Source organism: Lampetra planeri, chromosome 2 (genome assembly GCF_965212315.1).
Source record: "Lampetra planeri chromosome 2, kcLamPlan1.2.h2, whole genome shotgun sequence".
Classification (NCBI taxonomy): Eukaryota; Metazoa; Chordata; class Hyperoartia; order Petromyzontiformes; family Petromyzontidae; genus Lampetra; species Lampetra planeri.
In genome coordinates, this window is record NC_136108.1 from 26,555,015 (window position 1) to 26,574,730 (window position 19,716).

The 19,716-nt window shown below is 45.9% G+C and overlaps 1 protein-coding gene across 1 annotated transcript; it reads right to left on the reverse strand.

The window, feature by feature from the left end:
• Positions 1-11,135: 11,135 nt before the first annotated feature.
• LOC144730801 (transcription factor Sox-11-like) lies at positions 11,136-15,736 on the reverse strand. The gene has a single exon (XM_078611565.1). It carries the CDS (start codon positions 15,373-15,375, stop codon positions 14,146-14,148), a length of 1,230 nt encoding a protein of 409 aa, XP_078467691.1. The 5' UTR covers positions 15,376-15,736; the 3' UTR covers positions 11,136-14,145.
• Positions 15,737-19,716: the final 3,980 nt, after the last annotated feature.

Sequence of the window (19,716 nt, forward strand, 5' to 3'; positions counted from 1 at the left end):
TCTAATCACTAGATCTCACACAGATGTATGCATACACGCATACATCCTTAAGCATATCCAAGTCAATACAATTTAAGAATCCTTTACTACTCAACTGACCATGTTCGTCTGTGCTGATGCAAAACATACATTGCAATTTCATTGCAAATATTGCTAATTTACCTGCATTATTCTGCAGCTCCATGATTCTATATATGTGCAACTCCACTGTTTGAACACTGCACTGAGTTCACCCGTGCAAAGAAGCCAGCGGCCTCTGAACAAGGGGCAGGCAGTCGACAGCATAGATGGCTGGGGGCAGCTCTAAACAATATAACGCCAGATAATGATGTTACGTATATGTTTTAGTCGGTAAACATGAAGGCAATGACATTCTCTGCCTCTGGTTTATTGTATTTTACAAATGACATATTTTAATTATAGGTCAGAGTCCACTTAATATAGTTGAGAGGTACAATCTAATCATATATATGTTGTGGATAGATTATATAAAACATATATCAACACATTTGAACAAAATAATGTTTGGCAGTGTCGTAGTATTTGTAATATTTGTTCTTGTAATATAAACACAAATGCAAAACCACGCTGCTATAAGGCAACAAATATCCTTCAAGACCTCTTGCTGGCATTAAATGCTCCAGCAGCAAGCAGTGATTGGAAGACTGCTCAATGCAGCTTATTCAAGTAATAAACATCAACGTGGCCATAGGCACATGCTTTTTTCCCTAGCTATGCAAACCCGATTGTAGTGTATTTGAAACAACACATATTTCAGCAGTATACAGGCACCAAAACTGACTTCTTTGGAAAGCTATACTGATGACTGCGTGGACATTGCCTCTTGCTCCAAAGTGGAACTCACAATTGTCTACTATTCTACTCACAATTTTCAGGCAGCAATAGAATGTACCTTTCCGAACATCAGACTGTCCATCCAAGGCGTTAAATTGGCCACATTTATTTTCACACTAACCAAAATACTCAAACTCCAACCTGCTCTGCCCATCATCGCACCCAGCCCACACCTCGAGGGCAATACCATTTTCACGTTTCTCCACCTCCATAGCTCGTGTAGCGACAATGGACATTTCAATAACAAAAGACAATGAAACAAAGAGGTTCTTCGCAGCTTGAAAGGACCCTGAATAGGTAGTAAACAGTGCCTACCAAAGCACCCTTTCGGTGGACTGTGAACTATGCAACCAGTCAAGCGATCAGCACAGGACAGGGTGCCATTTGTCATGACCACCCATCAAACCTGGCTACTGTTAAAGACACAATCCTGAAAATGTGTGATATCCTAAGGAGTTAGTTACACAAGTACTGCCAGTACATTTAAGGGACCACCTCTTGCGTGCGTTTTGCAGAAACACAAACCCCCAGGATCGGCTACGTGAAACGGCTCTACGCATACCGGGCACCTTCCCATGTAATTGGAGAATGCACAACGCGTGCATCTTCACGTATTTGTTTATTTGTGTGCTATGAAGAAGGGCCTAAACATAATGTATTTCAGTGGACTCTCGATTATCCGCGCCAATGACAAGGATGATAAAAAAAAATAGCGGATAATGTAATCCATCAACAATCAAACTCTAACCACTGTTGTAAATATATGCAACTGAACCTTATGGCGGGACCCCGGGGTCCCGAATAAACGAAAGTCAAAATCGTCATTAATTAATTTATTTTTGGCGACTCCGTCCCACCGCGCACATCAACGCCGCGACCCACGTGGCGCGGATCGTCCTGCTGTCACGTGGTGTCCAAGCGCAGCAGAAGCAGCGAGGACGAATGCGCAGAAGAGCTGAACAAGCGAATGCTGCACTCCACGCTCGGGTATGGGCAGGATCATAATAAGTCTCATCCAAAGCTGCTCAAACTGCCTACACGACTGAAGTCCTGTATTTGTCATCACGGTATGCATAATACAGTGAAACTGCTCTCTTATCTTCATTATTATTTGTGACCTATACCAATGTCTGCAGCCAGGATCAATCGATGACAATCCTATTACCTGCAGATATTTAACAGATAAGATGCATTGCACCTCCTGTTTAATAATACTTCTCTTGTCCGTATGCATCTGTGCAGATAGTTGTTTGGGGGGGGTTAAGACACAGTCCCCACATACCGCTCGTATCAATGTGGATAAGATGAGCGGCGACCCACTACTCTGTAGAGTAACATTGGTTGTTACAATATGAACAGCGCATTGAAAACGCGTACTATGTAATTTACTGTTTACAAAGTGTGTTCACAAATCCACACTGAAAAACACGATGATTGACAGAGGGGTGTAAATTATTTTTTCGATAGTGTATTTAAATAGATGTAATGCAGGTTAAGTAGTTTTCAGTTTTAAAGGCATAGTATAACAAGACAACACTTGCCACCATCCTTCAAACCCATTGGTGAAAGAGAGCAAAGCTTTTGTTTACATCATAATATAATGTTTATGCGAGAGCCGGGGGCTTATGGACCCCGGAGTCCTGCCGTAAGGTTCAACTACGATCGTCTCCAGGCGATCACGTGGTTTTCGGTTTAACCGGATAGACAATGTTGTTTGGTTTCAGCACGTGGCTTGTAATACACATTTCCAAGAATAACTACGTGCAAGATTTTTAGATTATTGATTTGGGCTGAAGGGAAAATGTTATACATTTAATTTACGTCACAATCGCATTAGGCGCGCGGTTAATCCGCAAATCGGAAAACCGCGCGCGGATAATCGAGAGGCTACTGTAGATACTTTTAAAGGCAGTATTTTTGGTGGAACCAAACCCAGCCATGGTGCATCCTCGTGCGAATAATTAACGCGGTGACACTCATCAAACTAACAAGCATTTGCACAAAGCATTAGTGTAATAGAGGAGGAGGCAGCAGGGGGCAAGGGTGAAGGAGGGTGGGGGAGGGAGGTGTGATGTGCAAGGTGAGGGGATGAGTTAAGATTATTCAAAGCGGTGTTGGTTAAGCTGACTGCTTCCCTATTAGGCGCATTGCATTTTTCACACATTCTTTACTTCGCATTGCTCTTGCTAATTTATTCTGAAAAAATATATATATTTGCCTGATGCTGTGTTGGCAAATGGGGCACAAGCCAAGATAATAACAAACTCAACACATTTGTCAATGACAATGCCTTCAAAGGAAAAAAAAAACATGCCTTCTTCACAGCGCATGAAATAAAAACATGCAATTAAATGCGGGTTATGGGTAAGTTATATATTGTACTGTACCGACAAATCAATTACAGAATGTACAATTTGCTTTGTATTTTGTAGTTTTCCTCATAAATATTTGAAAATTAACCATATGTGTCCCTTTATTCCTGCATGGACAAAAAAACTCCACTTTAAAGCCCATTTTCATCATAAAATGGCCACATTTATGGGTGCAGTCGTATAAATGCGGCTAAGTTTTTTTAATGGCAAACATGAGCGAAACTGCATATTCACGGACACATAAGTCTCGTTGCCCCATCGAAACCTCACAACATTATTTTAGAAACAACGATGATGTGTATACAAATTTGTAATTCACTGGAAAACTGGGATAATTTTCTTTGACTATACATGGATTTCCATTTATTCCCACACTAGGACAACCCCCACGAGACACGGGACTTCATTTATGGGTTTTCAGGAGTCAGCTTGAGCACGAAACGTAACAAAATGAGTCATATGCCAATTATACTCAAACACAGCATGTGCTCAATACTTCATTCGCAATTAAACGCATATGAATATTACAGTTTCAGCTTGCATTTTTGGGGGCGGTGTAGATTTTGACAGCAATGTATTGAGAACTATTGCGCTCCATAAAAAAAGATTACTGTAGTATATTCAGGGTTCGTCTTCACGAAATGGGGCTCTGTTTCAATGAGTGCTAGTCTGGTTACAACTATTTTAATGCAACTGTGTAGTTCAGAAGAGGCAATTTGCAGATATTAAGAGGTAGGGACAGATCTTAGGGGTAGAGTTAATTATAAAGACACAGGATGTGTTTCCTGAATAGTCTGTGATAATGTACGTTTCATGTATTTCTCCACATATTTTTCACATCAGATACTAAAACTGTAGGCCAAATAAATATACATATCAAAGACCAGCGGTTTATCTAAAGGTTCACAGTTATCCATATGGGTTGCAAATGACAATTGTATTGATGGACCCATAAACATGAAAGGATTTTCTAACATTCAAGGTAGCATTCTAGACTTTTATTACATGTGTAGTGACATAGAATTAGTCACTTAGAAGCATAGCGCTTGTCGCTGGCAGGGAAGGGGATCTGCAGCTACAGCAGCCCTGACTGACAGCAGGTCACGTGATAGACCAGAGATATGGGTGTAGGGGAAATGTTACAGAAGGGACACATGAGGGAAGCCCAGGAACCCGCTAGTAGGTTCTAGAAAGGGGGCGTGGCCATGGCGGAGCGAGGCCACGCTGGGAGGATAAAAGGGGACCCCGAGCGGGAGCTTGGGCTGTCGTTTGGAGTCTTCGTCGCCGTCTTCGCCTTCACCTTCTCGGCGTCGTCAGTCAGGCAGTCTGCCAGCTGTCCACACTGGGAGCTGTAGTTACATTGTGTGAACTCTTGACTTAAAGCGTTCGTGACTGCATGAATTCACATTCTTTGGGTCTTTCAGTAAAGCCACGTAGATAGAAAAATAGTCAAATGAAAAAAATATCACAACGTTTCAATCGCAACACAAGCAATTGTCATCAGGTGAAAAAATAAATATATATATTTTTCATTGTCATTATTTTATTTTATTATTTTTCTTTTTACGTGGCTTTACTGAAAGACCCAAACAATTTGTGTGAACTGTTAAGACTGTTAATAAACAGAGTGCCTCCTACTCGTACTGTCTCTGAGTCAGTCACTACACATATAAAATGCCTTGTTACATGACTATGCATGCTATTTTCACTTGTTATACGAGTCACGCTTTGCAAACTGAAGTATATTTTAGGGTGTTTTAAAACCTAGGCTTCATTTTCAGGCATATCCGAGCGATTGACCACTCATCCCCACTGATCAGATGCTCACATTTCTGGACGTGCAAGGTTTAGACCACACATTGTTTTTAAATTGAATTTGACGAAGAACGTCAATGCAATTGGATTCTCCCCCGCTGTGTTTTCAATCTACTGTTGCGTATTTCCATCCTTTGGATGTCCGCCTGTGCCGCATTAAAGCGAGCTCCTGTGTTCTACATGCAACAAGTATTGGTCTATTGAATTCTGCAGACACGTTGGTAGTTTTTGTCGAAAGTATTCACGCCTCGAGACTAAATTACACGGTTTCTGATGTGATTTCCTCCCAACATTTGGAACCAGTTAAAACAGTGGTAATGCCCCTAATATTATACAAAGCTCTTTGGGTTTGCACTTAAAATGAAAGCTACGCAATACAGTTAAACAATACAGTTAGAATGGCGATTACGTAGGCTATACCTTTATTTGCACAAGTCTAATCCACTTAATCCAACGTACTGAAAATATAGCTTCGGCATTCTGAAGTTATGTAGTTTTCTATTAAACGATACCAAATATGGATGCCAAATATGGATGCATATAAGGTATGGTAAATTTTCACTGATTAAAATAATATTTAAAGAGCAATATCTTGAAACTCAGAGAGGCTTTCCAGGACGGATCGACATGATGTCTATGTCCGTATCCAGAACCTTTATAGTTAACTCGTGTAGCTTCTGTGAATCTGTACAGTACTGTATACATATATAAACTGACATTGCAGCTATTCCGTACTGCACGTATGGGACATTGATCATAGCAGTTACTTGCCAAGGGGGCGTGGCCCAGTGGCGAGTGATGTCTGAAATGGTCCTGGCCTCCCTACCACCACCTTCACCATCCCATACCGACACACGAGGGGAAGTATGGTCAAACAACCCATATGAGCGACACAGCGTTGGGTCGGACATCGTTCAGCAGTGGGTTGACAAATGGTTGCACATAATGTATGACTGAGATGCAAACTGCGGAATGAGTTGAAGTAAAATGCATATTTATTGATAATTAAATATTTTAAACTAGCTTTTTTGCCCGTCCAATGACGACGGGTATATATTGCAGTAAGTTTGAAATATTGAATAGAAAATGTGTTCAGCTCATGATGATTAATGAGGAGGTTGCCCCATGTGGAGTGACGTCACCCGCTAATGGTTATTGTGGAGGGGTGCGGCATGTGGAGTGACGTCACCCGCTAATGGTTATTGTGGAGGGGTGCGGCATGTGGAGTGACGTCACCCCTTCATGGTTATTGTGGAGGGGTGCGGCATGTGGAGTGACGTCACCCGCTCATGATTATTAATGAGGGGAGGGGTGCGGCATGTGCGTTAGTGTAAATTTCCACCAGCTCATGATCATTAATGACGGGGAGGGGATGGGGGGGGCTCTTTTGCAGTGCCGTCACGCACGGATGTATCACTGTGCTGCGTATATTTATTTTTTACCGTCACTTTCTGTGAAGAAACGTCATATTTGAAGCGACTTTGCGTTATAAATTATTTCATTCAGCGAGACCTTCCTCTGCGTTAGTGTAAAAATCCACCCACTCATGAATATTAATGAGGGGGTGGGCATCATGTGGAGTGACGTCACGCGGGGGGGTGGGCCTCATGTGGAGTGACGTCACGCGGGGGGTGTGCCTCATGTGGAGTGACGTCACGCGGGACACACATTCTTGGCTCATTATCGTAGTAAGAATGCACAAAATGTATGGCATCGTAACTGACAGATCTGAGATGAATACATTTTATAAAGTGTTCATTCTGCTAGTGTTGAGCTCACTTGGCTTTAAAATGTATTTTCGCTTAACAGTACAACAGAGTCATTTCACAATTGATTTATAGCCGACCTAGCACGTGCTCCTTTATACAGAATATTTATACCGGAGGAATCCGATGAACTATAAAGCTCTCTTTCACAGACGTCCAGTACACCACATACCCCACCTCCAACTAGACAGCCCCTTTGATGCACAGTAATTCCATACTAAAATCGTACTGAACGTAGGATAAATTATGCGTTACAGCCTTTGCCAAACCACTGCTGGATGAATGCCTCAACCACAACGTGTCTGTCAATGTGGCTGGTTGACCATACTTCGACACCCGTCTCAGTTGTCCTCCCCCCTCCCACCTCCGGTTAGCACGGTTGGCTACGTACGGTGCGAAAGAAGTTCAACACACATGCAGTGGCGGGTTGGTTGAAGGGGGTGGGGAGTATGCAGAGGCTAAGCATGTTTGAGCCTGGTCGGTACTTGGATGGGCGGATGCCTTGGGTTACCGGGTGCCGCAGGCTTGCTTGGGTTTGCGAGGTCGTCATGGAATCTCAGTATAGCAGTGGAGTCTTGACTATATCTGCGCGGAGCTTCAAGTGTTATCAGTTGGACGTGGTGGGGTTCCTCCAGTCGTAACGGCCTCCTCCCACGTGGCAATCATTAACGGGGATTGGAAAAGCAAGCGCACGCAGGAACCCTCCTGCAAAAAGAACAAAAAAGCTGCACGAAGCGGGGGTGATTTCCACGGTAAACAAGTCGATCCGTGACGCGCGATATCAAACGTTACCATTCCTACAATTGCATCGTTTGAGTTTTGAATATATGCCGCAATTGTTCAAAGGGTGCAGCCGCTGATGTCGAAGGGGGTTCTATAGTGTTTCCAAACTGCCAATTTATTTTTTTTGCTGCCTACTCAGAGTTCTTACCACCACAATGGGCATGCATGTTTTTTTTTACTGAAGAAACGGAGGGCTATTTAAACGCAAATGTAATTTTACCCACTGCCCCTCACCCAAAGTAACAAACCCCCCCACCCACCTCCTCTCTCCACCATTATTTTCGGATAAGAAAAGCTAACGGGTGTATATATATACACACACACCACAATGGCTCTGTGGGGTCACTCCCATTGTGGTGCATGCAGATAAGTGAGCGAGTGGCAGTGAAACGCACGGCACTAGGGAATTCCTTTCACTTGGGAAAGAGAGAAAAAAAAGCGAAGGGCCAGCCGGAAATTGCTCCCGCAGTCTCGGTTCGGAATTGAGCTCCTAAACATTCGTAAACGTATACACAGCCGGCCAGCCAGGGCTCGCCTGCATACACGCAATGCGTGGGCTGTGGCAGCTGCTGCCGTCCACGGAGCCAGTCCAACGCCAGCACCAGAAACCCCCACTGATCACACGCCGCGGTGGCGAGATGTTTACTATCTCGCCTGGTATACAGGAGGTCGTGGGTTCGATCCCGATCCCGACCCTGACGCCTGCTGTAAATGTTTTGTTTGCATGTCTCTCTCCCCGTGGTGGCGTGGATTTTTCTCTGGGTCCTCCGGGGTCCCCCCCCCCCACATTCAGAATCAACATGCGTTCAGAGTATTTGGCTGCTATAAATAGCCACGTGATAAGTGACATCGTTGAGCTATCATTTGTGGCCAGGTCGCTTCTGAAAAAGTGGGCCTTACCGGGTAAAATAAAAAAAAGTTTTGTTTGGAAAAAAAGTTGAGTCGCATCTGGAAGTAAGCGTCGCAAAGATTAACGGTTCGCTTGCAATGGCTGCCCTGGTTAATACACACCGGCTGCCTCAGTCGCAGTTTGGACGCTTAAATGTCCCTTGACGTTCTCCGGAAAAGTAGGCCATTGTGTGCCGCCCCATCTCTCCTTGGTCTACGCAGTCTCGGGTGTGTTCCCTGCTTTGGCTGGCTGGCAAGAACAAGTCTGTTGTGCATATATGCATAATGAGACTGAAATGGTTTAACGAAAATAGAGTGCCTTATTTTATTCATAAATCGTTATACCATCTGGCCTAGGTAGCAACATATATATTTTACAGTGTACACACATACTTAGCAATGCCATTCTGCACGTAAACCTCAAGATTGCCTGTTGATGAAATTGGAATTTGGCACCGTGCCATTTCTTAAAATATATTTTCCATCTTACATTTCTTGGAAAGCCAATCTGTCCAGTTAATGGCGTCTTCAATGTCGTGGTTCTTCGAAGGTGGAAACAATGTTTCAGGCTGACGGCACCGCGTTGGAGGGTAGGGATGGGAGAAGCGTGAGTAAACGCGCGGTTTAATAATACACGAAACTACCGTGGACGCAGATTTACATCGCATCACTGCTGGCCTGTGGGTTGTACGGAGAGCGTTGGCGCAATCTCCATTGGCGCACTGAACCGGCCATCTGAGTTGGAGTCTCGTCCACGGCTAACATTCAGTGGCGTGCGAAATCTGAACCGATCCAGGGATACCATCCACTTGACCAAACCACACTCGCAAGCGTGGTGAAGTATGGTCGAAACCAACCCCCCCACCCCCCAAGACGTTAGGGGCCGTCCATAAATGACGTCACGCACCTAGGGGGGGGGGTCAGACATTTGTGACGATGTGTGACGGGGGGGTGAGAAATGTGACGTCACATCAAAATGCGCAACTTTAAATAAATATAGAATTGTTATAACAACACTCCTACAACATCAGAGTGCAGCGCCACATTAAATACGCACTACAATGACAATAGTTAAACGCGATTTGAAGCATGTTTTATTTACGAAATGGAAATGTTTTTTTTTTTTGGGGGGGGGGGCAGAGATTTGTGACGTCATATTTTAGGGGGGAGATCACCGGGGACTCGTTCGCATGGAATATTTTCCGCCCCCACCCACCACGTGCCCCCCCCCACCAACATCCGGGGGTGTGGGAACGCGAGGATGAGATACCGCAGACCAGCCTCCGGGGATGGTGTGCCATGGTGGCGAGATGTTTACTACCTCGCCTGGTATAGCGGAAGTCGTGGGTTCGATCCCGACCCGAAAACTTGCTGTATATTTGGGAGTCTGCATGTCTCTCTCCGTGGGCGTGTGGATAGTTTTCCGGGTTTTCCCCTCCACTTATCCGAGCTTTCATTTGTGGCCAGGTTGCTTTTGAAAGAGAGCTATATGCGTTTGGGGAGGGCCCCCCCGACTGTGCACGAGTTGAATGGTAGTTTGTGAACAATACTCAAGCGTTGTGGATTGTGACCCGTGCACGGTTGTTGCAGGTTGTGTCATGTAAACGCTTTACAACTTGGGTTACGTTTGAAAGCGTTTATGGATTGGCTCAGTCCGCGTCTGCCCATAAAAAGCGGAGAGCAATTGAACAACAGCCCAAATTGATCAAAGAGGTTTTTGTCAGATTTTTTTATGTCGGCTTGTCGGCCGGCGCTAACGGGACCTAAACCTCGGCGTGCCGGTCGAGGTGGGTGCTGCCGGGCACAGCTGCTATCAGTCCCGTTGTCTCTTCACTGCCGAAGCACTGCCTTCTGGCGCAAGTCATTGCTCCTTAAAAGATCATTCGCAATCACACAAATGCATGTTACACAATCTATGCGTTATGCACGCTTGTTTTGTTATTATAGACCGCGTTTTTTTTTTATCGGCCCATAAAGTTATAACTTAGGCCATCGATGTGTGTGGGTTTGGCGTACCAATGTTATCCAGCAACGTTTAACAAAACCAGTTGCCTATGAACGGTGCGAAATAAGTTCTACACATACAAGGAGAGCCAGGCTTATTAAATAAATCCTGCTGGGTTGCAATGCCATTGCATGGTCACTTGATACGACTAGAGCCTTGGTTAACGCTAAAAGCGATGTATATAAAAACATAACGGTATGGAGCAATATAGGTCAATGTTTAATTAATGACCTGCGATGACAGATTAGAAACGTGGACAAATATAAGGGAATCAAACCTGAGATGTGTGAGCAAAGACGTATGAGGAGGTGCACGCTTGTAAATGCATTGATTATAGAATGTATGCAGAGGTTAGAGACATCATTGACTTAAGTGGTGCTCGGGAAGGAAACGTCCCGAGTAGTAGGGTTGGGTGATGGGCCGGTAGCTTCATTCAAGGACAAGGAGAAAGACCCGCTCGAGAGAGGACGCCAACCATGGAGACGGAGCGATGAAAACAGCTCGTTGCAAGAGCTAGATGGAGGACCTTGAGATGGAGACGGCTTGGGGAGGGGACCTTCATTCAGCAGTGGGTTGAACATGGCCAATGATGAACACTGAACAACCCATTGGTGTACCGATGCCTTGTGACAGCACATTCAATGCATGGAGGACACGTTTTTTTGTTTATTCGGTGGCTTTAAATATTGATAAAATTACATATCGAGATGCTGGTTCGTTTTTAAAGATTAAAATGGCACGTTTTAATAAATTTACTGCACAGTATAGTTCATGAAACATGCATTTTTCTATGTAAAACAGGTCAATCCCACGCCTGTGGACCTCTGCATAGATTGCACCAATGTAAATTATATACTGTACATTGTCAATTACATTCTCATTTGTTGGTAATTTGACTCACCCGTACAATTAACGGTTCGGAGTAAGAACTGCCCACACATCGGGTTGAAGACCTTGCCGTTTGATGGTGACCTTAGCCAATCCACTGCAGACTTCCCATCGAGTAATGACCACACGACGGTACCGATTTTTCCAGTAAGAATGATTCATTTCGATTTGAATCGATGATGCCCAAGATTTGAACTCGAGCCATAAGTGTAAGAGCGGCGAGTTGTTTTTTTGCCAAGTGACCTACATTCCGGTGTTTCGTCCTGTGAGCGTTCACGTGAAATATTACATTACCGTAATTTTATTTACATTAAAAAAATGCGACGGCGAACAGATACATTATCGGCAGGAGGCCGAGTGCAGAGGCAACGCTTCCACGTTATAAAATAGAGGTCTCGAATTGATGAAGGTTTCTTGCGAGACATTTAAAAATTCAGCGTTTGAAATATAAGTCCACGTTTATCTCATTGATGCAGCATTGTTCACTGCCATAGCCTCGTATAAAGGCGGAGCAAGATAAAAGCAACTGAAAAAGGTTTTTTTCCCCAACCTTTTTAAAGCCGCGCAGTAGTGGGGGGGGGGGTCCGGGGGGGGGGGCATATAAAAGTCCACGAGACACTCAGGGTAGCGAACAGAGAAGCGCGTTACCAGTCTGTTATGCAAAGTTTTTCAATTTTAATTGATCAAAAGTCCTTGAGGCGGAGAGAGGCTCAATGCACTCAAAATCGTGAACGCAAGTGCTCACATTTTACAGGGCTCATGTTTCAGATCCAGCTGACGCCGTCTCTAACACGCTGTATAATGTACACACAGGCGTTCTGCTCGCTTACAAGGCTCGCAAAATCGGGCGTATATTGCACAGGCTGGTAACAGAAACAGCTGGTGAGATCATTTATTATGAACCGTATGCGCTTGTGTGAGTTTTAAGTATCAAAAAAGATACACAAATGGCAATGTCAACCGTACACCACCGATAAGCATGTCAAGAACAAGAAAAAAACGGCACTATCGTCGTCTAAACTCGTACATTTCACAAACTCGTTTTTTTTACTACCGCTAGCCACGATTTCACGTTTTTTTTCTCAACTAGATTGTAATCTTCATAACCATAAATACATCGTCACCGTGTAACCCTTTAAATAACAACACATTAAGCGATACAGTTTATATGCGTGGTGAGATGGAGCATTGCTTTACCATTAGCACGCATGCCGAGTATTGGCAAAAATGTAAACACGCGCCTATGAGACAATCCTCAAAAACATCGAAAAGGAAAAAGAAAGGGCGCGAGTTCTGAATACGATTTTTGTTTTACTCTTTTTTTATACAAAAATACATAGAGAAAATAAATCTTTGTACAAAGTTTTCGATCGAAATGACGTATAAGAAAAAACTCTGTACTGCAAATAGAATCAAGCCCTTTTACGTGGACGTGGTCATTTGTTGTTCCAAATGTGTTTCCGACAGGCAGGTGCTGTTATATTGTTTATATATGTACATTTAAATCCATAGAAGAAAAAAAAACCTCCAACCAAAATACCTCCCCTCCCCCTCTCTCAACCGTACACTTAAAACAAGCAACAGTAACAACAAAAATCAACAGTCAGTGAGCGAATGGACGCACGCACGGACGGGGTAATTCTCAATTGTAACCACAAAATGAACGTGTTGGGGAGTGAGTTTCTGTTGGTTTAGAGATAGGGCCACCTAGTGGTGCACGTCTTGGATGGCAACGCAGAGAGAAGACATCTGTACGAAAAAAACGCGCTTACTAAAACCCAAACCCTCCTCCCTAAATCCATCCCTCCCACTCCGCCACCCCGACCATGGGTCTAAAGATAAAACCCGTCTCTCAACCGCACAATGGATATAATTATCTACAAGCATATATGCCGTGCATTCTCCCCCCCACTCCTCATCCTCAAATATGTCTCGAGTCGCCATCCTAATCCCTCCTCGCCGCGGCGTTTTGCACGCTGCCATCATCATCATCCTCACAACCTTGTTCGCCTTATCCGCAAACTAATGAAACTAAATCATCATCGAGCACGGTCTGTTTTTTAACACAAGGCAATTTAAACACACCTATAAAAACCCTCCCCCCGCCCCCCTTCGTCGTTAAGTTAATGTCAATGCAGTCCAGCTACAATGTAAATACAGTATAAATACACTTTTCACGGACTCGGTAGACAGACTCATGGTTAACCAAGCGTTATTTTGGACTTATCGGCTATTGCGGTATCAATATTGGTAGCATGCGGACTTGCTGAAGAAGCTCCTGGTGTGTCCAAAAAGGCAGGTAGAGGATTCCAACCGTGGAAATTAAACCTCCCGAGTGTGGCAGAGGAAACCGCGGCTTTGGATAGATTCCCTTGGTGGGTCATCTTCCAGACTCCTTTAACGAGTGACAGCTCTCTCTCTCTCACTCGCGTTCTCTGCATCTCCCATCGGAAAAAAAAATATTGGGGGCCGGAGAAAGTCAGCGCGACCAATGCACAATGCTGGTAAAGCTGGGTTTTGAAATCAGTCAACTCAATTTATATTCGTATAAAAAAAAACAAAAAAATATTTAAGTCTCAAATACTTTGAAGTGATCGAGCCTCGTCTTGGCTCGCACACTCACTCACTCTTCCGAGACGATCCGCGCGATCATCTCCCACCCTCTCCCCTCCACAAAACTCATCCTTGTCGAGCGCATGTCACAAGAAGAGACCGGCAAGTCCAGGGTGGCCCTCTCGCTTGCTCGGTTAGGGGGTAAGAGGGGGGGGGGCGGTCAGTACGTGAAGACCATGTTGGTGATGCTCGATTCGAACCAGTCACCCGAGATGAGCTCGCTCACCTCCGGGGTGCAATAGTCTGGAAAATCGAAGTGAGACGCAGAACTGCCGTCACTTAGCGAGTCGATGTCTCGGTCGAGCGTGGAGAGGCCGATACTGCCCAGCGTCTGCAGCTGCAGCTCGCCCCGCTCGGACGCGCTCAGCGCAAAGTCCAGGATCGAGTCGTCCATCCCTCCCGCTGCTCCTCCGGCCCCTCCGGACGAAAGCATCGTGGCCATCGGCGCCGAGACGGAGGGCACCACGGACGGCGAGACGGTGCCGGGCTCGATCTTGATGGTCGTCACTCGCACGCCGGAGATGTCCTCGTAGAAGCTCGCGGACTCGCGGCCCTCCGCAGATCCGCTGCTCAGCGTCGGGCTGGGCGGCACCGCGGCGGGGGACGTGGGCTGACTGGACGAGTGCTGGTGATGGTTGCCGAGCTGCTGATGATGGTGGTGGTGCCGGGCTTGTGGAGGCGCCAGCAGGTCCCGCACCGTCTTGGTGGACACCGTCTTGAGACCACGGCCGCCCGAGGGTGCCCGCAGGTGTGGCGGCAGCTTATGCGCCTTGGATTTGCCACCAGAGCCGCCGCCGCCGCTGCGCTTTGCCGGCTCGCCCTTCTTGCTCGACTTGGGCGGCTTCTCCTGCGGGGACAAGGGCCCCGCGCCGGCAGCAGCAGCAGCAGCACAGCCTCCCGCCGCTCCCCCTCCGCCGGGAGTCTTGGCTTTCTTGCGGGGCCGGTACTTATAGTCCGGGTAGTCGGCCATGTGCTTGAGGCGCAGGCGTTCCGCCTCCCGCATGAAGGGGACCTTCTCGCAGTCCTTGAGCTGCTTCCAGCGGCGGCCCAGCCTCTTGGAGATCTCCGCGTTGTGCACGTCGGGCGACTCCATCATGATCTTGCGCCGCTCGATCTGTGACCACACCATGAAGGCGTTCATGGGCCGCTTGATGTGCCCGTTCGCCGTCTTGCACCAGTCCGGCTGGCCGCCGTTGCCGCTGCCCGAGGCGGCACCACCACCACCACCACCCAGCGCCGAGCCAACAGCGCCGGCAGTGTCGGCGACGCGAGCCGGGGACGGCGGCATGCAGTAGCCCGGCTCCAGGTCGCTCCCCTCCGAGTCGCTCATCTCGGCGGCGGACAGGCAGTCGTCAGCGCTGCTTGGGAGCCCAGAGGCGTGCAGCACCATGCTCGCTCAGCCGCAAGGTTTCCCCCCACCCCACCACCCCACCAACCCCCGACAACCTCGCGCAGCAGTGCAGTCGCGTCTACGTGCACGGCGGCTAAATACCGAACCCACCGCCCCCCCGCTTCTTTACGTGTCCTTAGCCATAGAGTTCCGATTGGGATGTATTATCGCACGGTACGAATGTAGCTACATTTTCTTTTCACCGCGAATGAGACATCCAGGAATGGATTTAGTTTGTCGTTGGGGTATATATATAAAATAATAATACTGAGAATCACTTTATCTTCGGTGCGGCGGGGGGTAGCTTTAAAGCCAGGCACCGCGGTGTATAAACACCGCCAAACACGTGGGCGCCTCTCAACTCACTGCCTCGATTGCGCTGCGCTCCGTTTTTATAGGAGGCTCAGCTCGGTGACGTTACCGCGAAACACAAGTCCCTCCCCAAGCATGTAAGCCACGCCCTCAGAACGGCGAGGCCACGCCCCACTCACATCCCATTGGTTAGAACGCCTCTCCCCCCACTCTCCAGTGTTCGCCAATCAGCAGCTGCGAATGGGGTAAGTGGAGGAGAGGTGGAGGGGGTTGTTGGGGGGTTTGTAGGGGCGGGGGTAGAGGGGTACAGAAGCCGCGAGGTCAAAAGTCATCGAATCAAAGCCACGGCGTGGTCTCAAGTCAGCTGTGGCCCCTCACTTTTAACACGTAACGAGTCGGCTTTCGCAACCAATATTATCCATATAATAGTTTGTTTTTGTTGGGTTAAATCGCGTAAATATGAATGTGTCGTTAAACACGCCACCACCTTACCTAAGATTTTTAAAAGTTTAGTTTTATTTGCGTATATTTATTTCAAATAATTAGTTTGGCTTGCCTATAATTGGCACTCCCATTTTTTGGGGGGAATTATCTATTGTTGATGTAACCTGCCCTGACTGGACATCTGTGAAAAAGAGCTTGATAGCTCATCGGATTCCTCCAATATAAATAAATGTTCTGATTCTGATTAATAATTTTTGTCACCTCAATAACAATGCTTGGCATGCTGGTGTGAGACCAGCCAATTTCTCTTCCACAGATATTACAGATCACGGTGGGAAGGCGATGGGTGCTTCAGCACACTCGGTGTCTGTTGGAGAGTAAACTCACAACATTTACAATTCGAGGACCGTCACGTTTCGCTGGTGATTACGTGGTTGGTGAGCTGTGGGGAGCGGTGGTGTCGTGGTTTGTACACTGCACTACGAACCCGGCAACCCGAGTATGATTCACGCTGATGGCCAATACCAGCGATAAATATCTTAACCGGTGCTGGGCCTCCCTGAGGTCGACTCAGCCTCAAATGAGTACCTGTTGTGGTGAGTAAACATCGTCACTGGGGAGACAAAAGTGGTCGGGCGTGGTGTTGGCCATGCACCCCCTCGTGTACCGTGTCAGCCTTCATAGGTGCACACTAACAGTACTTGCCCCAACAGTCTGTTATGGCTACACGGGGGATCTTTGTCTTTGGTGAGCTGTGCCCCTGCAGTTTTCTGGCTGCCCACCGTCCAGTTCTGGCGGCTGCCGTGCGTTTGCGAGGTTCTATGTGTTTTTGTCTTTTACGCAGATAGACCAGGACTCCAATAATATCCGTACTCCAGTAATCCTGCACATCCATGAAATTCGTGGATTACTCGCGGTTCACAACTCCTCCCGTAATCCTGAAACCTGCAAAAAAACCAGCGGATTTCGGATCTTTTCCGGGAGTTGCTACTTCCTCCCGTAATCCGCGACACATCGCGTCGGCTACGTCTGGAGATTGTTATCTTATTACTTTATAATCAATTTGTTAGCTTTTTTTCGTTCGTTTTTCACAGTTTGTTTTGTAAATAGCCCACCGGCGTGATTTGTTGTGTAGTTAAGTATTGCTGCATTGTTTTTAGATTTTGTTAGATTCCAAAGAACACAGGATGAGATGTTACTATCCTTTGTGCAAGCACTTCCAAGAGTTCATGAACAGTGAGCCTGGTGAAATTTGGGGAGCGCATCGTCAGTAGTGAACCTTTGGATCCTAGGGTGTTTCGGCCTTTCATACTATACACCCTCCCCAAAGGCGGCCAGCGACAGGGTGATCAATCCTATGCTTGCGTCCCATTCCCAATTAGTCATAGGAGTTGCCTTGTTGTTTTTATACTTGTTTTAAATGGGAGTCTTGGATTAATCTTCTTGGTTCTTTCGGTAAAGTCACGTAGAAGGGAAATAATAAAATAATAAAAATAAAACATAATAAAATAAAATTCTCACGACGTTTCGGCCACAACGCAAGCAGCCGTCCTCAGGTGACTTTAGCGAAAGAACCAAGAAGATGAATCCCTGCAGTCACGAAAGCTTTAAATCGGAGTCTTATATGTCGTGAATAAGCATTTCACTATTTACAGAGTGACCCATTTATAGATACCCCACTTGTTTCTAATGACCTTTCTTAAGGTGATTGAATATTGCCAACGGCAATTTGGAGCAGAAAACTACATTAAGTGAACGTAACAGTCTGAGAAACATTTTAAATGAACATTTCAATTGGCATGTATTTTAGTCAGGCCAAGTAAACGGGAAACACCACAGGTGTTTTGCTCAACTGTCACAGGTACACAAGTTGGAAATTAGGAAGCCACTGGAGCTATGCATTTTTAAATCTCGATTTGAAACTCATTTTTTTAGAACTGCTTTTTGTGTTTAGTGTTTTATCTTTCCCCCACACCTCCGATTAGCATGGTTGGCTACGTACAGTGAAAAAGAATTTCGATTTAAAGCTTTCGTGACTGCAGGGATTGATCTTCTTGGTTCTTTCGGTAAAGTCACGTAGAAGGGAAGTAATACAATAATAAAAATAAAACATAATAAAATAATTCTCACGACGTTTCGGCCACAACGCAAGCAGCCGTCTTCAGGTGAAGAATGAAACACTGCCAAGCTTGGAGCGTATATATAAGCTGGGTTGGAGGTGGAAGAAGAGCGCCTTGACAAAATAATTTGCATATCAAGAGGAATTTAGCATTTTTATGGGAAATGCGTAGGAGGTGGGCAGGGGGGTTTCAAAGTCATATTATGCCCATGCATTATGCAGGATTAGCAGCATCAAAGGGAGGGGGTAGGGGGTAGCATTAACAAAGGGAGGGAATTTTAATAGTATGTAGAAGCAACGAAACATGTCAATGGGAGAACGGTGGCTGGAGACCCGCAGCGGAGCAAATAATGCATTCCCTGTGGAGAACACAAGATACACAGTCAATGCCAGTGAGTGGACTGCGGTCTGAAAGTCACCGTAAACGTGAACAACAATCAGTTAAGATCCGAAATGGTTTATTATGTCCTTCCAATGATTGCTGAGCGAGAATCCATCTTCTCGGTTGAAATTGTCTCTGTGTTTGTATATGTGGATCGCCTCATGAACGAATCTCTCATGGTAGCCAGATGGCTTGCAGAGAACTTCTGTCTTGGCCTCTGGTAGCAGTTACATTGGAGAAACCAAACGACATGTCTCGGACCGCATCCGTGAACATAAAGCAGACCTGAAACACGGTAGGACAAACACCTCAGCCGTGGCAGATCACTGTTACAATTCAGTGGGCTCACATGACATTGACTTCTCCAAGACAGAGGTTCTCTGCAAGCCATCTGGCTTCCATGAGAGATTCGTTCATGAGGCATATACAAACACAGAGACAATTTCAACCGAGAAGATGGATTCTGGCTCAGCAATCATTGGAAGGACGTAATAAACCATTTCGGATCTTAACTGATTGTTGTTCACGTTTATGGTGACTTTCAGACCGCAGTCCACTCACTGGCATTGACTGTGTATCTTGTGTTCTCCACAGGGAATGCATTATTTGCTCCGCTGCGGGTCTCCTTTTACCACTCTCCCATTGACATGTTTCGTTGCTTCTACATACTATTAACATTCCCTACCTTTGTTAATGCTACCCCCTACCCCCTCCCTTTGATGCTGCTAATCCTGCATAATGCATTGGCATAATATGACTTTGAAACCCCCCTGCCCACCTCCTACGCATTTCCCATAAATATGCTAAATTCCACTTGATATGCAAATTCCTTTGTCAAGGCGCTCTTCTTCCACCTCCAACCCAGCTTAAATATACGCTCCAAGCTTAGCAGTGTTTCATTCTTCACCTGAAGACGGCTGCTTGCGTTGTGGCCAAAACGTCGTGAGAATTATTTTATTATGTTTTATTTTTATTATTTTATTACTTCCCTTCTACGTGACTTTACCGAAAGAACCCAGAAGAAAAAAGTGAAAAAGAAGTTCAACATACATATGAGAAATGTCATCCAGATGACTTTCCACTT

Coding starts and splice junctions, on each gene's coding strand:
- LOC144730801 (XM_078611565.1), bottom strand. CDS start 15,375: ATGGTGCTGCACGCCTCTGGGCTCCCAAGCAGCGCTGACGACTGCCTG.